Source organism: Cynocephalus volans, chromosome 7 (genome assembly GCF_027409185.1).
Source record: "Cynocephalus volans isolate mCynVol1 chromosome 7, mCynVol1.pri, whole genome shotgun sequence".
Taxonomy (NCBI): Eukaryota; Metazoa; Chordata; class Mammalia; order Dermoptera; family Cynocephalidae; genus Cynocephalus; species Cynocephalus volans.
The window spans coordinates 92,046,996-92,066,618 of record NC_084466.1 but is presented as its reverse complement, the minus strand read 5'-3'; the positions used below and the strand labels follow the sequence as shown (position 1 = coordinate 92,066,618).

The window sequence follows — 19,623 nt, the reverse complement described above, 5'->3', positions numbered from 1 at the left end:
GAATAAGGAACTTTGAAATAGTTCCAATGACTACGAAAGATGCAAAAGTAATTTCAATAGAGGTAGGACAGTCTTCAACCAATAATGCTGGAGCAACTGGACATACAAGGCAAAAAACCCCAAAAAACAAAGAATCTCAATCTAAATCCCCTACCTTGAATAGAAATTAGCTCAAAACATATCACAGATTTAATGTAAAACATAAAATGACAAAACTTTGAGAAGGAAAATATAGGAGAAAATCTTTGCACTCTAGAACTAGGGGAGGGGTTCTTAGGTGTAGCACCATCTACAAAAAGTTAAAAAAAAATTTGATAAATTGGACTTCATCAAAGTTAAAAACTTTAGCTCTGTGAAAGACCCAGTAAATAAATGGGCTGGATAGTGAGCTCAGTTGGTTGGAGTCAAGGGTTTGGATCCCCATACAGCCCACCACCAAGAGAAAAAAGAAAAAAAATGAGGATGCAATAAAGAGGATGTGAAAAAAGACTCAGAAACCGTGTCATATGCCCCAGGGACTTGCAGCTCCAGGCCTTCACTTACAAGGGAATCCCCTGATTCCATCACTTGCTAGACCCATCCCTGGGGAACGTCTGTCATTTTGCCTCTTAAGCCCTGAAATATTGCTCAGAGCACTCAATCTCCAGAGGGTGTGGGTTTCTATGTGATAAATGAAGCCGTCTGTCTCGGTAGGAGATGTTGCTGAGTGGGGAGAAGAAGCCATCATTCCCTTCTGAAAGGCGTCGCTCGAGCGTGCGAGGCTTGCACACTCGCCCTAACACATGCCAGCTTCTCACCACACCCCCACCACACTGTCAGCTTAGGAAATGTCACACAATGGACACAGTGCCATTGCTTCCCAACTAGAGTCCCATTCCAGACTATGGTGACAGTTATAGGTTCTGCCAATGTCTATGTTAAACCCTGATCTCTGTATTTTTAATCCACCGCTTAAGGGCCATCAAGTGTTTAGATGGCACCCTGGGACCAAGGAGATGTGGCCCAACACCCCGAACAGTCTTCCAAATGGGCACCCAAATAACATAGGCACAACAGACTGCTGAGCCACGGTTACTGTTGCGGTTGCCTTGGAAACATGAAATCCTAATCTGTCATGATGTTCTGCACATACGTGCCTGTCTCTGTGATAGACCTACCCTCGATCCATCTCCTCCTGTGCCCTGCAAGCCCAGGAAGGCAGAGACTAGATCTGCTTGTTCTCTTTCCTGGGGCCTGGCCCAAACACAGAAGGTCCTCCCTAATGCCTTGTGGAGTGAGAGAATGAGCAAGGGAGGAGGGGAAACGGATGGGTGGACAATACACGCCTACCTGTCCCTGAATGGATGCCTGGGAGCAGGGATTTTCTTTCCTATGTGCCTTGGCACATGGCGCCTGTCCTTCCCCATGGGCTTCCCAAAGGGGTGGTGCCATCTTCTGTCCAGGTCTGAGAATTTCTAATTAACTCTCAACATGGAGATAGGATTAGGAGCCATTCTACAGGTTGCCAGACTGAGACAGAATGAAGGGACAGGCGGCCAGGTCTGCACACGAGAACAAACTACTGCACTCGGGGCTGTCTTGTCCTTGGGGGGGAGGGGGATGTGGTATTCTCAGGTGCACACCCACTCAGGCAAGTGCCCACCCAAGCCTACTTGAGCTCCTTAAGCTCCCGGCTGATGTCGTTCTTCTGCTTGCGGGTGTCATCCAGGCTGCGCAGGGTCTCGGCCAGCTCACTGACGGCCCGGTCCCGCTCCCGCCTCAGATTGTCACACAGGGTCCTGGTGGAAGGGGCAGAATGCAAGGTCACCTCGAGGGGCAGAAGGACAGCCTGGCAATACCCACTCACAAATACCTGAGGGCACCTGCCTCATTCCGATGCACAGAAGGACCACCTAGGCCAAGCCCATAGCATAACAAAGAGAACACTGAGGATCTGGGAGGGGGAGAGACACCCTCTCCCCACCGCAGTCACAAGGCAACATGTGTAAGGTTCCCAATGTCCAGTGCTCATCCAGTTTCACCTTCAAAGTGCCTGGGGTTAAGGACTACCTTCCCCATACATCACTATTCTAACACCAACTTGAGGGAGGGAGCTCTCCTCTGCAGTGAAGCCCCCAGCCCCTCTGGCAGGCCCCTGTGCTCTGGCACCCACCATATGTCTCATAACAACCCACATGTAAGGCTTTCTGGAGCCGCCCCTCAGCCCACGACTAGGCTGGGAGCCCCACTGGGACAGAGTCAGTACTCAGGCATCTCCACAGCCCTGTGTTCTGTGCAGATGCAAAGTGCAAGGTTGGTGAGATGCTGTGAAAGGAGACCCTGGACTACCTAAGACATTCAGAGGAGATTGGAACAGATGACCTGGCAGCAGGGAGGCCTGTACTCTGCCACCTCCAGAACTGCATGTATACAGAGGGCTGGTCCACACCTCTCCACAGCCCCAAACATCCCCAGCCTTGATCAGGGCCAAGCTCAGGATTATGCCCTGGAGAAGCCTGTGGAAGGGGTCAGAGCAAGTGCAGACAGGGAGCACCCAGGCCTTGGTGTTCCCCTCTCACTCCCCAGGTCCTGGGCTCCCAGCTGCTCTCCGTTAGCAGAGCCTCACACCCCTTGTCTGGCATCCCCATCTCCTGACCCCAGCTCCCAGGGACACTGGTCTCTCCCTTGAAAAGGCACAAGAGATCCTTCAGAAGCCCCTCAATGACCAAGCAGTTGCCTCACCAGCAGTGCCACCACCCCATGTCCTCTCCTATCTACCCCAGCCCAGGGTCAAGTCCACACTCGGCTTACCTCTCGAGGCCTTCGCCACCTTGCTAAGGAACCTTGTCAGCCTACCCTCCCCGTGACTCCCCAAGTACATGACGGGCTCCGGCCATGCCCGTGCCGGCCCCAGCACACCACATAGGTTCCCTCAATCTGCCACACCCTTCCCTTTTCTCCACCTGCAGAAATCCCACTCATGCTTCAAGCTTGAGCTTAAACACTGCGCTTCCCGGGGAGATCTCCCCACATCCCAGATGTCCTCCACAGCCCTGGCTGAGGCCCTGGAAGCCACATCAAGCATCTTCCTCCTCCACTGCCCCCCCCCCCCCCGTCCAGGCTGTTCTATGGCCCCTCATGGCATCACATGCATCCTAGAGCTTCTCCCAAGGTCTCCTTGCTCAAGGGATCTAAGATCCTGGCACACAGTAGGCACCCAGTGGATACTGCAGAAAGATGTGTTTCTGATGTGCTGTTCTCATTAGAAGCCCTCAAAGAAAAAAAGGTTGGCCTGTACCCTTCCCAGGGGCCTCACCTGGACACAGCGCCCACTGGGGACAGCCAGAGTGAAGTGAAATGGGAAGCAGAGACACAACAGAAAATTCTAAACCAAGAGGCCAGGCTGGGGCACCATCTAGGTCCCTCCCACCCTATCTGACATGATTCTGACCCTCACAAGAGAACTTAGTGCATCCTGGGGAGACCCGGGGTCATGCCATACCGGATGCTGTCACGCTCAGCCACGATCTTGTCACGCTCCTGGAAGGCCCAGTCCCGCCGGCACTTAGCCACATCCGCCTCCTGGAGGGCTTCCTTCAGTTCCTGGCACAGAGCCTTACACTGCTTTCGAAGGATTTCAACCTCCCTGTTGGCTCTCCCAGCATCCACTGTCACCATGTCTTTGATCTGGTGGGGCAAGGGGAAGGCGGGGGGGAGGATGCTGAGCCTTCTGGACCAGGACAGCCCTTCAATCCATTCAGGGCTTGGGGCTGAAGCTCTAGGGAGCCGGACGCCTGAGCCCATCCCCCAAGCCCCCTCCTGTACCCATACCCCATGGCCATGGCCCACAGTCAGATCACTAGTGATGCTAGGCTACGGTCCCACTCAGAGCCTGGACTGGGAGCCCAGCCCACCTCAGCCACGGTGTCATTGGCCCAGGTGGAACGTCTCCCACAAGTGCTTTGTCAGTCCCTACCCTGCCCTGCCACCTGCCTGGTTTATACCTGACAAAGCCTACCACGGCTCTCTAAAGAGCTCTCCTACCACAGCAGACTGCCAGGAGGCCTGGCTGCAGTGAAGGGGACAGACACAGGTCATAACCACTTCTGCCCCGTGTGTGCAACACTGGTTTTCACAGTGTGACATACAGAGCTATTCCTAAAGACGAAAATACGCCAGTGTTTTTGTTGGTGAAGTACTGTGTATCTCAGTTCACTTAAAAAGCTGAAATCTGAAGCACTTGAATCCTGACCCCTTCCTAGTGGGTTATGTGCTCCATGAACATGTTCAGTCAAACTCTCAGAAGCACAGCATGGAGTGTTCCCCCTGTGCCTCCACAGAACTCAGCAAACCCAAGGAAATGGCTGAGAAAGTGAGGGTCTCCTGCAAGACTAACTCCTACTCCTGCTCAGAGGCTTTCCCAACAAGCACGTGAGAAGCACGACCACAGAGACACGGCAACAGGTGTCGCCGCTGCGGCACCCTCCCCCCGCTAGTGGTAAGACACAGCAGGGCAATCACATGGGGAGGACACCCCTCCTCGTGACCCAGCTCCCTCTCCAGGGGAGGTCAGGAGCCGGAGGTCCCTGCAAAACACCTTCTGGAAGCTCTCCAGGCTCCAAACGCCTCACCAGGATGAAGGAGACGAGAAGACCTGCACTCGGCTTCCCTCACCTCTCAGGTACAGAGTCAGAAAGAGGAGGCAAGAAATTTGCACAAAACGCCGTCGTAACTCCAGCAGGACACAGTGGCGTGCTTGGCTCAGACCCCACGTTTCCCAAGATCATTCAAAATTACTTCAGTTTCCATTTTCTCCCACTTGTATGCAGTGTGCAGTGTTTGACTACTTTGCTGTTTAAAAAAATTTTTTTCTTGAATTTTAATTTAAAAAATTAAGGAATTATTTGTATTAATTCTGTCAACAATTCATTGTAATAAACTATAGGTTTAACAACCACATTTTTTACATTTCTATTTTACTCCATGTTTTATAATATATTGATGTATGATTTTGTATTTGAAACATGTTAATAGTTGGCTTCCCTGAAAGGTTTTTCCACTTTGCTCTGGATAACGATGTCAAGCTGTGGGCCAGGTGAACACAGGAGGTGGCAATGGGGGGGGAGGCACCTCCCACCACCGCCCCTCCCCATTGTCGACCTTCAGAATGAATTGACTCCACAAATACTGCTACCTTACAAGAAACACAACAACTGTCCTTGGCTTTAGTGAGAGGGCAGAGGAGGAAGAGGTGCCTTAAAAAGGACCATGGAATTTGCAAGCCCAGAGGAATCAAGTGTCCCCTTTTCCCTTTCTCCCGACCACAAAGATGAGACACTGCAGGATCCAGGAAGTGACCTGCCCATGGTCCCACTCTTTAATGCAAAGCTACTCTCACCCAGTGCCTCTTGCTCTGCACCATTCTGCCCTTAACATCAGATCTCAATCTGCAAGGCACCACCCAAGACCTCTCTCTGCCCACCCTGGGTGGTTTTGGGGCTGCAGGCTCAGCAAGAGATCGGCTGGTTTTCACAAGACACACACCTGGCCCAGGCATGAGGCCAGTGAGAAAGGCCTAAGGGCTGCAACCCAGCCCCTAGCAGGGCCAAAGCCCACTCAAGGGACCCAAGGGGAGGAAGGGTCCCAGTTGTGGTGGCTGTGCTCCTGAGAAGACAGCTGGAGGGTGGGGGCACCTGTCTCTTCTACTAAGGTAACTTCTGTCATGGCCCCCTGCCTCTGAGCTGTTGAGAGGCCATCTGTTGCTCTGCCTAGTTGTCCTCCTCGGCAGCCCTTCCTCTTCCTTCACACTGTCCACCAGAACCAAGCTTGGCTCCTCCAGCAGGATGTGCAGGTGGACGTGCAACTGTGCTCAGGGGAAGTGGGAAGGCAGGGACAGGAGCAGCCCTTGCCAGCCAGAGTGACTGAGCTTGCCCTTCTACGGTCAGGGCTTGGTCAGTGTGGGTATGGGGACATGACTTAGAACTGGGAGAAGCTCAGCACCAGGCAACAGTGGCCACAGCTTCCCTGTGCTGCCAACCCTGCAGCCCCGGTGGCTCCTCTGCCCTCCCGAGAGCAACAAACCCCACTGGACCAGGTGTGCTAATGGCTGGAGGTGGGAGGGCGGCTTCTGAGGGCAGCTTCTGAGGGCAGCTCCCGAGGACATGCTACTCTGGGAGCTGGGAAGCAGGACTCGAGAGGGCAGCACTGCGCTGGTGTCTCCAGAGAAGCCATGACCCTGAAGGCCCCCAGACGTCTTGGTGGTACCACCTGCCCCCTCTCTGGAGAGGAACACAGAGAGGAGAGAGGGCAGAGAAGGCAGGAGAAGCACAGTTTCAAAAGCCAAAAGCTCTGTTCCCTGGGTGAGCAGAATGAAGACAGTTTTGCCAAGAGGAAGCAAGACTGCCTGGAAGGACCTCAGGTGACCCCAGACAGAGGCAGCTGCTAAAGAGGGTGGCTCGGTGCCCAGTGCCTCGCCATCCACACCAGAGCCAGACCCACGTGCAAAGGAGCCAGAAGGCAGCTCAGAAGCTGCCAGGCAGTAGCAGGGGTGGGGGTTCTCCTCTGCTGCCTGCTGATTCGGAGCACAACTGGAAGATCCCACCTCAGCCAACACGCAGCATAGCACCTGGCCAACACCACTGCCTAGGCCGGGGTCCGGGCTCCAGGCTGAAGGGCATGCCTGAGCATTGGGGGACCAGCTGCTGCACACACGACAGGCCTCAGAATGAAATGCTCACCATTGGACCCAGTACTGCAGGGGACTAAGGAGTTCAGACTTCTCTGTGCTCTCACATTTCTACAAAGACTCTGCCCAGTCAACTTCTATAAGCCCAAATACCCATCCAAGTGGGCTCGCTGTCCTACCACAGGCTCACCTTTTGTCTTTAACATTCTGTGACCTTTTAGTTGAGTTACTGACTTGGTCATTTTCAAAGTTTTCTTTTTCATTTTGCCTTCCTTGATACTGACATCTTCCCTGAACAATTAAGTGCTCAGATACCAGGATGTGAAAAGGAATTGATTTTTCTAAGACAATTACCCAGATCTAAAGCAGTATCTTTATCAAAAATTTCTGTAAGGGTGGGCGGTTGGAGGGAGGAAAACTGGTTGACTAATGGGGACCAAACAATGCAACCTACCCTAAGTGAATCACTGGACAGTATACATATCTATTCCAACAACCTACAGTTCCCCCAAAATACATACAAATAAATGTCAAAATATTTTGAATTAAAAAAAAACTCACAGGGTTGCCCAGTTACCTCATTTGGCTAGAGAGTGTTACTGACAACACCAAGGTCCAAGGGTTGATCCCTGTACTGGACAGCCCCCACCTCCCCCAGAAAATTCCCTCACATAATGGTCTCCCAAAAATCTCATCAAAGAAAATATTCTGATTCGTTTTGGCATTCACCTCAATGGTCTGCAGAAGTTTCGGTATCTTTATATGAACCTGTCATTACTTGACCCATTTTTCCTACAAAAACAGTTTCATAGGGTTTACCCAAATCCTAACATGGCAGTAAGCTTCAGACAGGCATCATATTAATCTTCATACCAAAAGACACTCTCAATTCATTTATACTTTGCATGGGCACTTTGCTAACTGCGTTTTCTGTAGGAAACAATTTGATCCTCATATCTACCCCATGAGGCAGATGCTATATGGTTGCCATTTTGCAGATGAGAAAACTGAGGCTCAGAGAGGTTAAGAGAGGTAACAGGTCACATGACTCTTGCTAGTCTGCAAGCACAGGGCCTATGCCCACTGCATTCCCTGCAGCCCCTACCACTGCCTGGCAAAGTCACTGTTGCTAGAAAGACAGCCTGCTCACCCCTTGGGCACTAGTCCTACCTCAAGCCTGGCACAGAGGGATCTGGTTGTGATAATCCAGTGCACACCGTCCCTGCCAATTGGTCTGACCTTTACCACCTTGCTTCTCGCTTCTCCTAGACCACTTTCAAAACCTGCATTCTCACTGCCCCGCACAGAAAAGCAGAAGAATAGAGACGCATCAATAGAGAACTATCTTGATAGAAAAGAAATCTGCTAAGATCAAGTCTAGGAGCTCTAATCAGAGCTACAATACTGACCAACAGGATGGGAAGGGAATGTCCACGGCCTGTCCAAGCCCCGGCAGGGCATGCCTGGACTCGGGGGTGAACCACCATCACATCCAGGATGAGGTGGAGGTGGTTGGACGAAGAGGATGCAGAGAATCCACACTGATCACTCAGGAGCCAAGCTGAGTGGCCCAACTCCCATGCGACTGAGCACAACAGTCCCCGACCCTGTAGGCACGGCCCCCACGGAGCAAGGCTTTAGGAGAAGGGCCTGGGGCTCAGCCTGTAGCACATCTTCCCAGCAGGAGCCCAGACCACCCTGTTAAAGAGCAGACTGGGTGAGATGCACGTGGCTGAAGGAACAGAACCCCTGAGGGGGCTCCTCCAGACTGACGAGGCCAAAGGTATCCATGGTTTGGGGAATGTGGCCTTGCGATCTTGCTTCATATTGAACAAATCCTTGAGATATCACTGACTTTCAGCACGAGACTGACGTACAATGACTTAACTGTGAGCTTGGGTGTGGGAGTGTCTGCGTGTGTCATCTGACTCTCTTCCTGGAAGGTAACCTCCAGGTGTCTGGGACCTCCCCCTTGTCCCCTGGAGCCCAGAATAAAGCTGGGCGCTGAGCACGAGCTTGGGAGTTACCTGGGGGGTGTCCGATAAGCCTGCAAGCACTTAGGCCTAAAAGGGGAACCGCTTCACTCCCACTCAAAGCAGGCTTCTCATCCACACCCCGGCCACCCCCGGCCCCTGCCCCCTCACCACCTGCCAAGAGGCTGGATGCGCCCGCCCACCCGCCTACCTGCCGCAGCGCCTCCACCCCCTCGCTGGCCACCTTCTTCTCACACGTGCTGCTCTTGAGCTTGGACTCGGCCAGCTCCACCTCGGTCTGCAGCTTGTCCAGCTCGGAGATGACCTGGTCACGCTCGCTCATGATGAGCTTGTACTCGCTGTACACGGCATCGCGCTCTTCTTTGTACTTCTCCGACTCCTTCTCGGTTTTCACCTGCATAGTCCTCAGCTCTGTCAGCTCCGACTGCAGCAGCTCCATCTCCCACTGCAGGTCCTTGTTCTGGGCCGTGGCCTTGTTCAGCTCGTGGTGGATGGCCTCAAACCTGGGGGAGAAAGGCAGCCAGGATGTGGAGGGGTGCAGGGGACCTGCCTGGTCAGCTGCCGGGTTGCTCTGCCACCTCCCGCCAGCTCCGCAGTGCTGGATGGTCCAGCGTGACGGTTACGGTGAGGTCATTCTCTGCAACACCCTCTCCCCAGCGAGAGAGAAAAGGCACAGAGCACCAGTGCCTCTGGACCTGGAATCTTTCTCAGCCTTTGACAAATGCAGAGGATGAAGTGAGGACTTCATGCCCTCTGCTCTACTAGAAATGACAGCACGTTTCTTCCACAGCCAAGCTTCATTATTTTTCAGAATTCATGAAAACAAAACAATGCCAGATCACAGCATGTGGGAGATCCACGTGGCCTCGATGATCATTTAGTCTGACTACTTCATTTCACAGATACAGACAGTGTGGCCTTGCCACATAGGCAGCGGGCCCAAGGTCATAAGGTTAGCTCAAGACCACAGCTCAGTCTTTCCAGGCCAGGGGCACCTTCCACACGGGCAACCTACAAACTAGAGCCCACTGCCCCTGAGCGGCTTTTCTCAAAGCATTCTCACAATGCCAATCCTGCACAGAGCTCCATTACCAAACGTTGTGTGTCCCCTGATGACTTCTGTTTGGGAAACTCTGCATCCTGGCTTGGAGAGTCTAGTGCACACCACCACCACAGTGAAAGGTCTGAGAAGTCCTGCAGCACAGACACTTGTCTGGGTTCAACCTTGGCAACCGCCAAACTCATTCATACCCAAAGAACACTTTCAGTGTGAAACCACTGGACGCACCTGAAAACTGCCCTTCTGCAGGAATGTACCTTCTAAATCACTGTTTGAAGGTAGGAATCACATCTCTAAAGATGACACTCCTTCATAAAAACGAAATTTTAGAAGACACAAGGCCCTGGACTATTAGCTTTCCTGTTTGCGAGGTGGGTGACTGACATAGAGGGGGAGAGGCTCGTAGGTAGACCTAAGAAACAGGATGCTCAGAACACACCATAGTTGCTCAGAGGAGAGGAAGAAGCCACCACCCCCAAGACAAATTAAGTGTCAAGAAAAATGGTGTCATGGACAGAAATGGTTTTTGATTGAAAAGGCACAATAGCTTGAGCTGTTTTGATGCTAGCAGCAGCTGGGAGCCTTGCAGATGACTATAAGCCCACAAAGGAGAGAGGGCCTGCTACGGTTTGAATGTCCACCCTCCAAAACTCATGTGGAAACTTAATCCCCAACGTGGTAATATGAAGTAAAAGAGGTGATTGGGTCATGAGGGCAGAGCTGTTCATGGATGGCAGAGCCACTGACCCCTGCATGGACGAGTGGACTCATGGGTTAATGGAACAGCGGGTTCTCAGGCGAGTGGGGCTGGTGGCTTCATAAGAAGAGGAAGAGACCTGAGCAAAGATGTTCAGCCCCCTTTACCCTGGGATGCCTTTTGCCATGACGAAACTCTCAGCCAAAGCCCACCAAATGCTGGCCCCACAATCTTAATTTCCCAGCTTACATAACAGTGAGAAATACATTTTCCTTCTGATAAATTCCCAAGTCTCAGGTATTCTGTTACTACCAACAAAGCAAAATAAAACAGGCCCTGCGGCAGAGAAGACCCATTGGGCACTTGGGCCATTCTCCGTGTGGAAGTGACAGCCTGCAGCTCTGCCCCCTCCCCTGCTCTCCCACCCCCCAGCCTGGGCTCCTACTTCCTCAGGGAGAGGGCACATTGGTGCTGCAGCTGGATGGCCGTGTCCCTCTGCTGGGTCAGCATCTCCGTCTGCTTCAGCAAGCGCTGGTTCTCCTCCTCCAGCTGCTCCAGGCGGCTCAGGTCTGAGCTGTGCATGGCAACCTTCTCACTGTACCTCTTCCGTAGGGCGTCGTAGTCCTTCTTGACCACCTCCAGCTTGTCTATGGCTGTGTCATACAGCTTGTTGAGAATCTCTGACGACCCGTTGTGCTTCAAGACCTGGGGGCCAGAGAGAGTCATGCTTGTGAAGGAGTGGGTGGCAAGACAAACCTCCTCACTGTCACTTCTGTCTGTCCTGGGGTAGGACTGATGACAAGGCACGGGGTCACCCTCAGGCCTTTGAGAGCTTCGAGGTCCAAGTCTACAGGCCCCGCAGTCACACCAGGCTGATTTATTCAGATTCATTCATTCACAAATATTTATGAAGTATTGTGCAGAGAAAAGTGAACAGAGAAGGCCTGAGACTTTTCTGCTTACAAAGGTGACTCTTGACTATCTAACACCCTGACTGGTCAACAGTTCTCTATGCTGATAAAACTTTCCCTAAGTGATAAGAGGGGCTCACGGTGTCTAGATTACAAACAATGTGGCCTGTGCAGAACACCTGCTTTCTTCTGGAAGTCTGGAATTTAGGTACATGCTAGGCAGAGGGCAGCATATGACCAGCCCCCAGTGGAGAACTTTGGCACTGAGTATCTAATGGCTTCCAGGTGGAAGCCACACTTCACATGTGTTGTCATGATCTTGTGCTGGGGGAATGAAGTGCACCCTGTGTGACTCCACTGGGAAAGGACTCTTGCAAACTGGGGCCTGGTTTCCTCTGGACCTCGGCCCCTGTGCCTCTTCCTGTCTGCTGATTTTGCTTTTTGTCCTTTCCTTGGGATCAATTTTAGCAAATGAGTATGATTATATACTGAATCTCATGAGTCCTCTCAGAATATCACAGAACCTGGGGGTGGTGCTGGAGACCCCCAGTGCAAGTACCTACTACGTTCTAGTATTGTTCTAGGTGCTGGTGATGCTGGACAGGACAGAAAGAGACTGTACCCTGTTGACCTTTTATCCAAATGGGAAGATATAATCACACAGAGGCAGAGACACAGACCAAATGAAATAACTTCAGAGCATAATAAGGGCTCTAGAGAAAATAAAAAATTCCATAGGATAATGGGCTGGAGAGAGACTTTTGAGCAGCAGAGTGGAAGGCTACAAGGGAGGCCAAAGCCTGGGGTGGCCTCTCTAAGGAGGAGACTTCTGAGTTTGGATGCAAATGAGGAGCAGCAGCAAGAGCACATCCAGCAGATGGGAGAGCACGTGCAAAGGCCCTGAGGCAGGAGCCACCAGCTCTGTTCTAGGAACTCAGAGAAGGGCACAGCAGAGTAGCTGGAGCCCAGTGCACAAGGGCCAACAGGTTCTGAAGGAGGCTTGCAGAAGTTGGCACAGTTTCAAGGCTCACAGCCAAGGGTGTATCCTGAGTGAGATGGGACACCACGGAGGGGTTTAAGCAAGAGAGCACTCTACCGTAAGTTACAGGTACTAAAGTTCATTTGGGGTGCTGTTCTAGTGACAACAAAGTCCGGAAGATGAATTAAGAGGTTATCAGGGGCCTGCTGACCTCTGCTAAGCACCTCAGGGGATCTGAGCCCTTTTGTGACATTCTACCTCTCTGGGTTACAGTTTCCTTATTCCTTAAATGACAGGACCAAACCAGAAAAGCTTGCTTAACCCTTTTGGCTCCTACAATCCAGGAATCCCCTCTGGCTTATCCAGCATGGTCCCTGACTCATCAGAAGACGATTGCAGCTCAGAGAACCAGAACCTGGGACTACGGAATATTCCCTTTGGAGATAGGGTCAGTCCTCAATAAGCACAATTAACACAAAGAGCAAAAGAGGACTGAATTTCAAAAGTGGGATCCTAGAGACAAGGAAAGTGAGCACCTTCCTCTAAGACCTAAGCATTAGATCCTAGGACAGCAGGCTATTAGAAAGGAAGTCTAGCTCAGGAATCAGCTCGTTTCAGGCCCATTCTTCTTCCTTTTTCTTTTCAGTATTTACTTCCCAACCAGAACTCTTTCTTGAAAGAGAAATCTTATAGGAACACCAAAATACAAAACTCATTTTAAAAAGCAGTAGATACATTCTTCAGGCAGTTAAAACTTTCATTGTTTGATAAAAAGGCTTCAGGGTTGCAGAGGGGAATGCACACTGAGAAACAGAAAACCACTGACCAAGCCCCACCCTGTCACCGAAAATCTTCTTTAAAACATAAAAAGGAATATCTTCCAAAGAGACAGGAAAAACATAGCAAATAAGGGACTAAAATTTTATATGCCCACTGCTTAGCTCAAATCTTAATACCTTTTCATATGTCTCAAATTGTTTTCAAGGAAATGAAACATTACAGGTGCTGATAAAGCATCCAACTCATCCCTCCTATCAGTTCCCTTCTTCCCCGCCGTAATTCATCGCTCCTCTAAATTAGCTGCAGACGGTCACCATGCACAACATGCTATTTAACTACTATGTCTTCATAAAATCCCTGATGACTGCATACTGTAGCGATTGTCTTCCTTCAGTGCTGCTTTGAGGCTCAGTCAAGTGGATGCAGGGACCATTCCACTATGAATATATCCCATGTGCCCCTTTTTCTGATCAAGTACATTCATACTGTCTCTATTTTTTTGCTATTATAAATGATACTGCTGTGAACGTGGCTGCATACATCTCTCCACATGAGGGTTTTCTCTGATCACCTGGAAGCAGCATGGCTAAATGTCGGGATATGTATTGTGCACACTTACTGACCATACCAAACTGCTCTCCAAAGTGGCTATACCAATTACACCCCACTGCTGTGGACAGGAGCTCTGAGAGTTACCATCACCAACACATCTTAGCCAAAATGACGGGTGGCTAGATATTCTTCTTAAGTTTTTATTTGTGGTAAAACATAGTAACATGAAATTTTCCTTTTCAAACACTTTTAAGAGTACAGTTCAGTAGTGTTACGAACACTCACACTGCTGAGCAACCATCACCAACATTCACCTCCAGAAAGTTTTCGTCTTGCAAAGCTGAAACTCCATTAAACACCTCCCCCTCCCCCTCCCCTCACCCTGACAGCCACCATTCTACTTTCTGTGTCTGTGAGTCTGACTACTCTGGATACGTCACATATGTGGAACCAAACGCGTTATTTTTGAGGTTGGCTTATTTCACTCCTCAAGATTCATCTACATTATAGCATGTATCAGAATTTTCTTTCTCTTTAAGGCTGAATAATATTCCACTGTGTGGATATACTACCTTTGTTGATCCATTCATTTGTCCTCGGACACTTGGGGTGCTTTCACCTCTTGTATATTTGGGAAGCAGTCAGGTATTTTTTAAAGTATTGCCAATCTCCCTGACAAGACAATGGTATATCATTTTTTTTTAACATCCATTCCTGATTACTAAGAGACCGAGCAACTCCATTTACGCTTATGAATGATACACATTTTCTCTTCTATGAATTGCCAGTCCATCTCTTTTGACTTTTCCTCCCTCCCTGCCTCTCTTCCCCTCTCTCTCTCTCTCTCTCTCTCTCTGTAGGCGAGTCATTTTTAAATTCCAGGTATTCATCCTTTATCAGTTAAATTCATTACAAATATCTTCTCCCAGTACATGGCTTTTAAATTTTCTTTCAAAGTTTTTGTTATACTTAAGTTCCACATTTTAATATGGTAAAATATATCAGTCATTTTCTTTATGGTTTGTGCTTTGGTTGTTTTAATTAGAAACTTTTTTCTAAAGAAGATGCTCTCCCATTGCCTCTTCTAAAAAGATACTCTCCCATTGTTTCTTCTAAAAAGTATTAAAGTTTTATTTTTCCCATTTAAACCTTTAAACTACTTGGAGTATATTCCTGTGTATGGCCTGAGATGAAGATATGACATTTTCCTTTCCATAAATCGCCTGACCAGTGAGAACCAGGCCCTGAGTGTAGGACATACTGAGATAGCCTGATTTCGTCCAGGTGCAGACAAAGAGAGCAGGAGGACACAAAGGACCTGACACACTGCCTACAACTGATAGGTGGAAAGGGCATCCACAAGTAGGAAGAGGTTCCACCCATGATCACACACAAAGACCAGCTCTGCTGACATCTGATCAACCACTGCCTTGTACATGAAAAAGGTCCAGCATCTAGGCTGAACTACCCTGACTGTTGGGCAATACCTCTAAAATTCCAACTAATATTTGCTTCAAATGTTTTAGTCTCGGGCCGGCCTGTGGCTCACTTGGGAGAGTGCGGTGCTGATAACACCAAGGCCACAGGTTCAGATCCCTATACAGGGATGGCCAGTTAGGTCACCTGGGAGAGCATGGTGCTGACAACACCAAGTCAAGGGTTAAGATCCCCTTATTAGTCATCTATAAAAAAAAATGTTTTAGTCTCTTAGCATCCCCTAAGAAAGGGGAAAACCCCACTGGTTCCAAAATAGTCTGGTTTACTGCAGAACCAAGGCACTGATGCCTTTGCCTGAGATGGCCACAAGGTCGCAGCCCTGGGGAGACCAGCCCCATGCTCTCCCGCAGGAGTCCTGCCTTCCAGGTTTCACTGAGAAACAAATTTCAAAGGCAGCCTTGAAATGATACAAAGACCCAGCTCTGAACCGTGGCCCAGCAGAGCCCACCTTCATTGCCACAGAATCTGGAGACTATACCATGGGTTGGCCTTTCTTTACTGGGAAAAGTTCCCCCCGATGCCCTCACCTTGAGGCCTGCATGATGATTCAGGGACAATCCAGGGCCCAGGGAACCAGGTGCTAGGATGAGCCATGCGTGCTGGTGAGATGGGAATAGTCTGGGGACATCCCCGAGCTGACTCAGGGATCCTTTCTGATGCTCAGCCCAGGTTTGATACCAGAAGAGACCCCAGAGAGAGAGATCTGGCCCTGTACTGCTCTCAATAGTATTTCTCCATGGCTCAGCTGACTGCACAGGTGGACACTGTGTGTAAGAAAGTCTTGCTCACTGTGAACTCAACTCCACCTCCCTGCAACTGCTCCCCTCTGGTTCTCATTCTAGGCTCGAATTCACAAAGAACAATCCTTTCCCCACAGGACAGCACCCAGGAGTTTAAAGAGGCCCCAGGCCCCCATACACTTTTCAACTTTTCTCTACAAGCAGGGCTCAGATCATGCCTGCACTGTGTAATCAACAGGCTTTGAAGAAACATGTGCAATCATGGCCATAACTCCAGAGAAGTTGAAAAACGATTCCATCTACTAGTCTAGAATTTTTCATTTTCAACAAAAGAAGAATACACTCTTAGTAGATGTTTCCACGTGCATGCACACATATACACATAGAGACACACACATAAACTGCAATCAAATGTTTAGCTTCCCAGCAAAGGTTAATGAAATAAAAAGAACGCTTAAATTTGGCCCAGAATTCTAAAATGAAAGCTAGTAAACTTCTCCTTTCAGGCATGCAGCAGTCTTTAGAGATGCCTTCTCTCCGGCCTATGCATGGGGCAGTTGGCCTGTGAGGGACAGTCTTGTAGGAAGGGGTGGAAGGAGCACAGAGGAGGCACAAAGACATGCTCCGAGCGAGCACTCCCTGCGGGGAGCCCGACAAGAGAACAGGCTCTGTCCCCACACTGCTCAGAAACTCCCTCCTCTCTGGGCTGTTCTGTACAGGATGTCCTTCTGGGACCAAGACGCTCCTCAACTTCCTTCCTTCCTCCAGGCCTAAGAAAGGGCACTCACCTGGAATAGCTGGGAAAGGAAAGTCTTCATGAATTACAAAAGAAGTATATTTTAAAGACAGGGGAGAGGGCAAGAAGGAGGAGAGAGAAGACTCTTGGGGCCTTATAAGTTTCCCCAGTATGTTCGCAGAACCTATGAGAAAGAAAATGTGCCTCATGCCTTTACCCCAGCAAATTTACCTCCAAGAATCAAACTTGAAAATATATATGTATATGTACAGGGATCGCTGATTAGCACAGTTGGTTAGAGTGTGGTGCTGATAACACCAAAGTCCAGGGTTTGATTACTGTACGGGTCAGCCGCAAAAGAAAAAAAAATGTATATATGTACAAAAGAGCATACAGACATAAGTGTGTCCACTGAAAAACTGTTTGTAATAGGGAAATACAGAAATATAGATAGAAATGTGTGTTTGTGCTCAGATAGTCCCTACTTCTGTCCGCTGAGAGGGGTTGGGATCAGTGATACCCCGACAGTTACAAATACACCCAGAACTCAGTATGGGCAAGGAAATGACCAAATGAGCCTGGGACATCCTGACATGCCAGAGAGCAAGGAAGTGCTCAAAGAATAAGGGGAGACATATCAAAAAGACGAACAAGCTAGCTTGAAGGGGATCCATGGGCCATAATGGGTTATAACCCACTGAATAAAACAGGAAACCAAGAGACCATATAGAAATAGAGAGATACACAGACAGACAGACAAAAGGAAAACAAGTAACTCTACAGTGGAGAAGCCTGCAGACACCGTCTTAGTCAAGAAATCAAAGTGAACACCATCGGTAAGGAGTCAAATCGAACCACATCCCAACTTATAGGTTGCAATGAGAACACAGCATCACTTCTCTGATATTCCCACCAAAGACGCATAAAGTGAATCAAACCATGAGGATCAGAACAATTCAAGTTAAGGGACATCCTACAACATAACTACCCTGCAATCTTCAAAAGCATCAAGGTCCTGAAGGTCACAGAAAGCCTAAAGAACTGTTCCCAAGTGAAAGAGACCAAAGAGACACGACAACTAATGCAATGCTGGACTCTGAACTGATTCTTTTGCAATTAAAGACACTCCTGAGATGGGCAAAACTCTATGGGGTTAATGATCAGGTTGTAGCCACATACCAACAAGAGTTTCCTGATGGTGATGTTTGTACTTCTGTTGCACAGGAGAACATCCTTGTTTGTAAGAAATACATACTACTGCACCAGGGGCTGAAGGAGAATATAGTTGGCAACTTACTCTTGAATGATACGGGGGGAAAACTCTTTGACCTGTACTTACGAAAATTCTGTAAGTTTGTCGTATTTCACACTTAAAATTTTCTTTAATTATAAATGGAAAGAAAGCAATGAGGATGATGGTATACTAAATTAACAGATGAGTTCTGATTGTTCCACACCAGCTGCAATCCGAGCAAGCCTCAACAGTCCTGTCTGGACTGGAGAACCATCAGTGATTTCTGATGGGGCTCTGGTTCTCTCCTTGGTCAGACCTATGCTGCAGTGCTTGCAGGATACACTGCCTCTCCTTGGAAATGTCTTCCAAACCCAAAGATCCAATCAGCTACTGACACAGAACATGTCCTCAGCATTTTCCATACCCCTGAGCAGGAGGATGAACTGTGTCAGCCCTTAAACGACAAGAGAAGAACGTACCCAGCATCACTCACAGCAAGCCAGTGTCCTGAATAGCCTGCTACTCGCGCCGTTCTCAAAGTGAAGCAAGAGTTAAACAAAGCAAAGATACTAACTTGGAATGCAGAGAGCAGCAAGAACAAGAGGTCACGCTCCCCCCGCCCCCCAGAAAAGATCTGCACAGGCTTTAATGCTTCCCAGCTTCTTTCCATTTGTGCTCTCACATGATCCACACAGAGGAAATGAGCTACAGACCCCCAAACCCCAGGCTAAATCAATTTCCTCTGTTAAGACACTGCATAACCACACCCTGTGGTACCTCCTCCTTGTAGCCCCGGCAACATTCATCTTGACACATGATGTGTGGGGTTACTTGGTTAACATCTCTCTCCTTTGATGGACTGTAGCTCCCAGGAGAGTTAAGTGTTTTTTCACAGTTATCCTGCGTCACACACAAATCACAGGTCCCAGAATACATGGTAAGTGATCACATGAATGGACAAAAGAATGAATGGGTTGGGGGTGGAGGGAAGACTGGCTTTGGTCTGCTCCCAGCCACCAGGCCCTACCTGCTGCTGCTGGGCGCGGAGGTCGCCAATCTCCTTCTGGTCCTCCTCGCGGAGCCGCTTCATGTCCTCCCACGACTGCTGCAGCAGGTTGCGCTCCCGCAGCAACTGGCCGTTCTCCCGTCTCAGCATGTCCACGTCATCTTTCAGCTGAGTCTGGTCACTCAGGAGCCGGCTATGGAGCGTGCTGAAATGCCCCCCACACATCCTCAGTGAGCCTCCGCCAGCCCCTGACACTCCACCCCAATGCACTGCCAGCCCCTCCACATTCCAACACTCCCAATTTTCACACCAGACAGGAGCTAACAGCAGGAAGGCCCACAGTACTTCCATGCAGGCCTCCAAGGGCCTGCCACCAGCCACATTCCAGAAAGACTCAAACCACTTTCTAAAAACCGGACTCCAAAAAGGGAACATGTCTCTCCAAGGAAAGGAGACAAGCCCCTACCTGGTGTAGACCTGGTACCTCCACCTACGGGGACCTGGGCAAATGTCAGGAGGTGGGCAGGCAAATACCCTCAGAGGGCACCAGGAGACCAAGGGAGAACATACCTGTTGCCTGTGCCACAGGAACACAGACACCCAGAGACCCAGGGATCTGCCTAGCCTATTGCCCCATGTTTCAAATCACTTTCCTATCTAGCTGCCTTCTGAAGCTGGCAACAACATGATGTGAAGGATCAATAGCCTCATTTTGCACTTAGGAAAACTGAGCCCCAATGATGCAAATCCACTTGCTGAAGGCCGACTGCTTG

General features: G+C 49.7%; 1 protein-coding gene across 4 annotated transcripts in view; it reads right to left on the bottom strand.

Annotated features, from left to right (window-relative positions):
• Nucleotides 1-19,623, bottom strand: part of DLG5 (discs large MAGUK scaffold protein 5) — a 99,959-nt gene that overhangs the window by 29,412 nt on the left and 50,924 nt on the right. For all 4 annotated transcript variants that reach the window (XM_063102156.1, XM_063102157.1, XM_063102158.1 and 1 more), the window contains 5 exons: nt 18,872-19,055; nt 10,861-11,120; nt 8,849-9,161; nt 3,482-3,666; nt 1,653-1,778 (listed from right to left, as the gene is read on the bottom strand). In XM_063102156.1, coding sequence (XP_062958226.1) covers nt 1,653-1,778; nt 3,482-3,666; nt 8,849-9,161; nt 10,861-11,120; nt 18,872-19,055 — 1,068 coding nt within the window. The remainder of the gene's footprint in view (nt 1-1,652; nt 1,779-3,481; nt 3,667-8,848; nt 9,162-10,860; nt 11,121-18,871; nt 19,056-19,623) is intronic.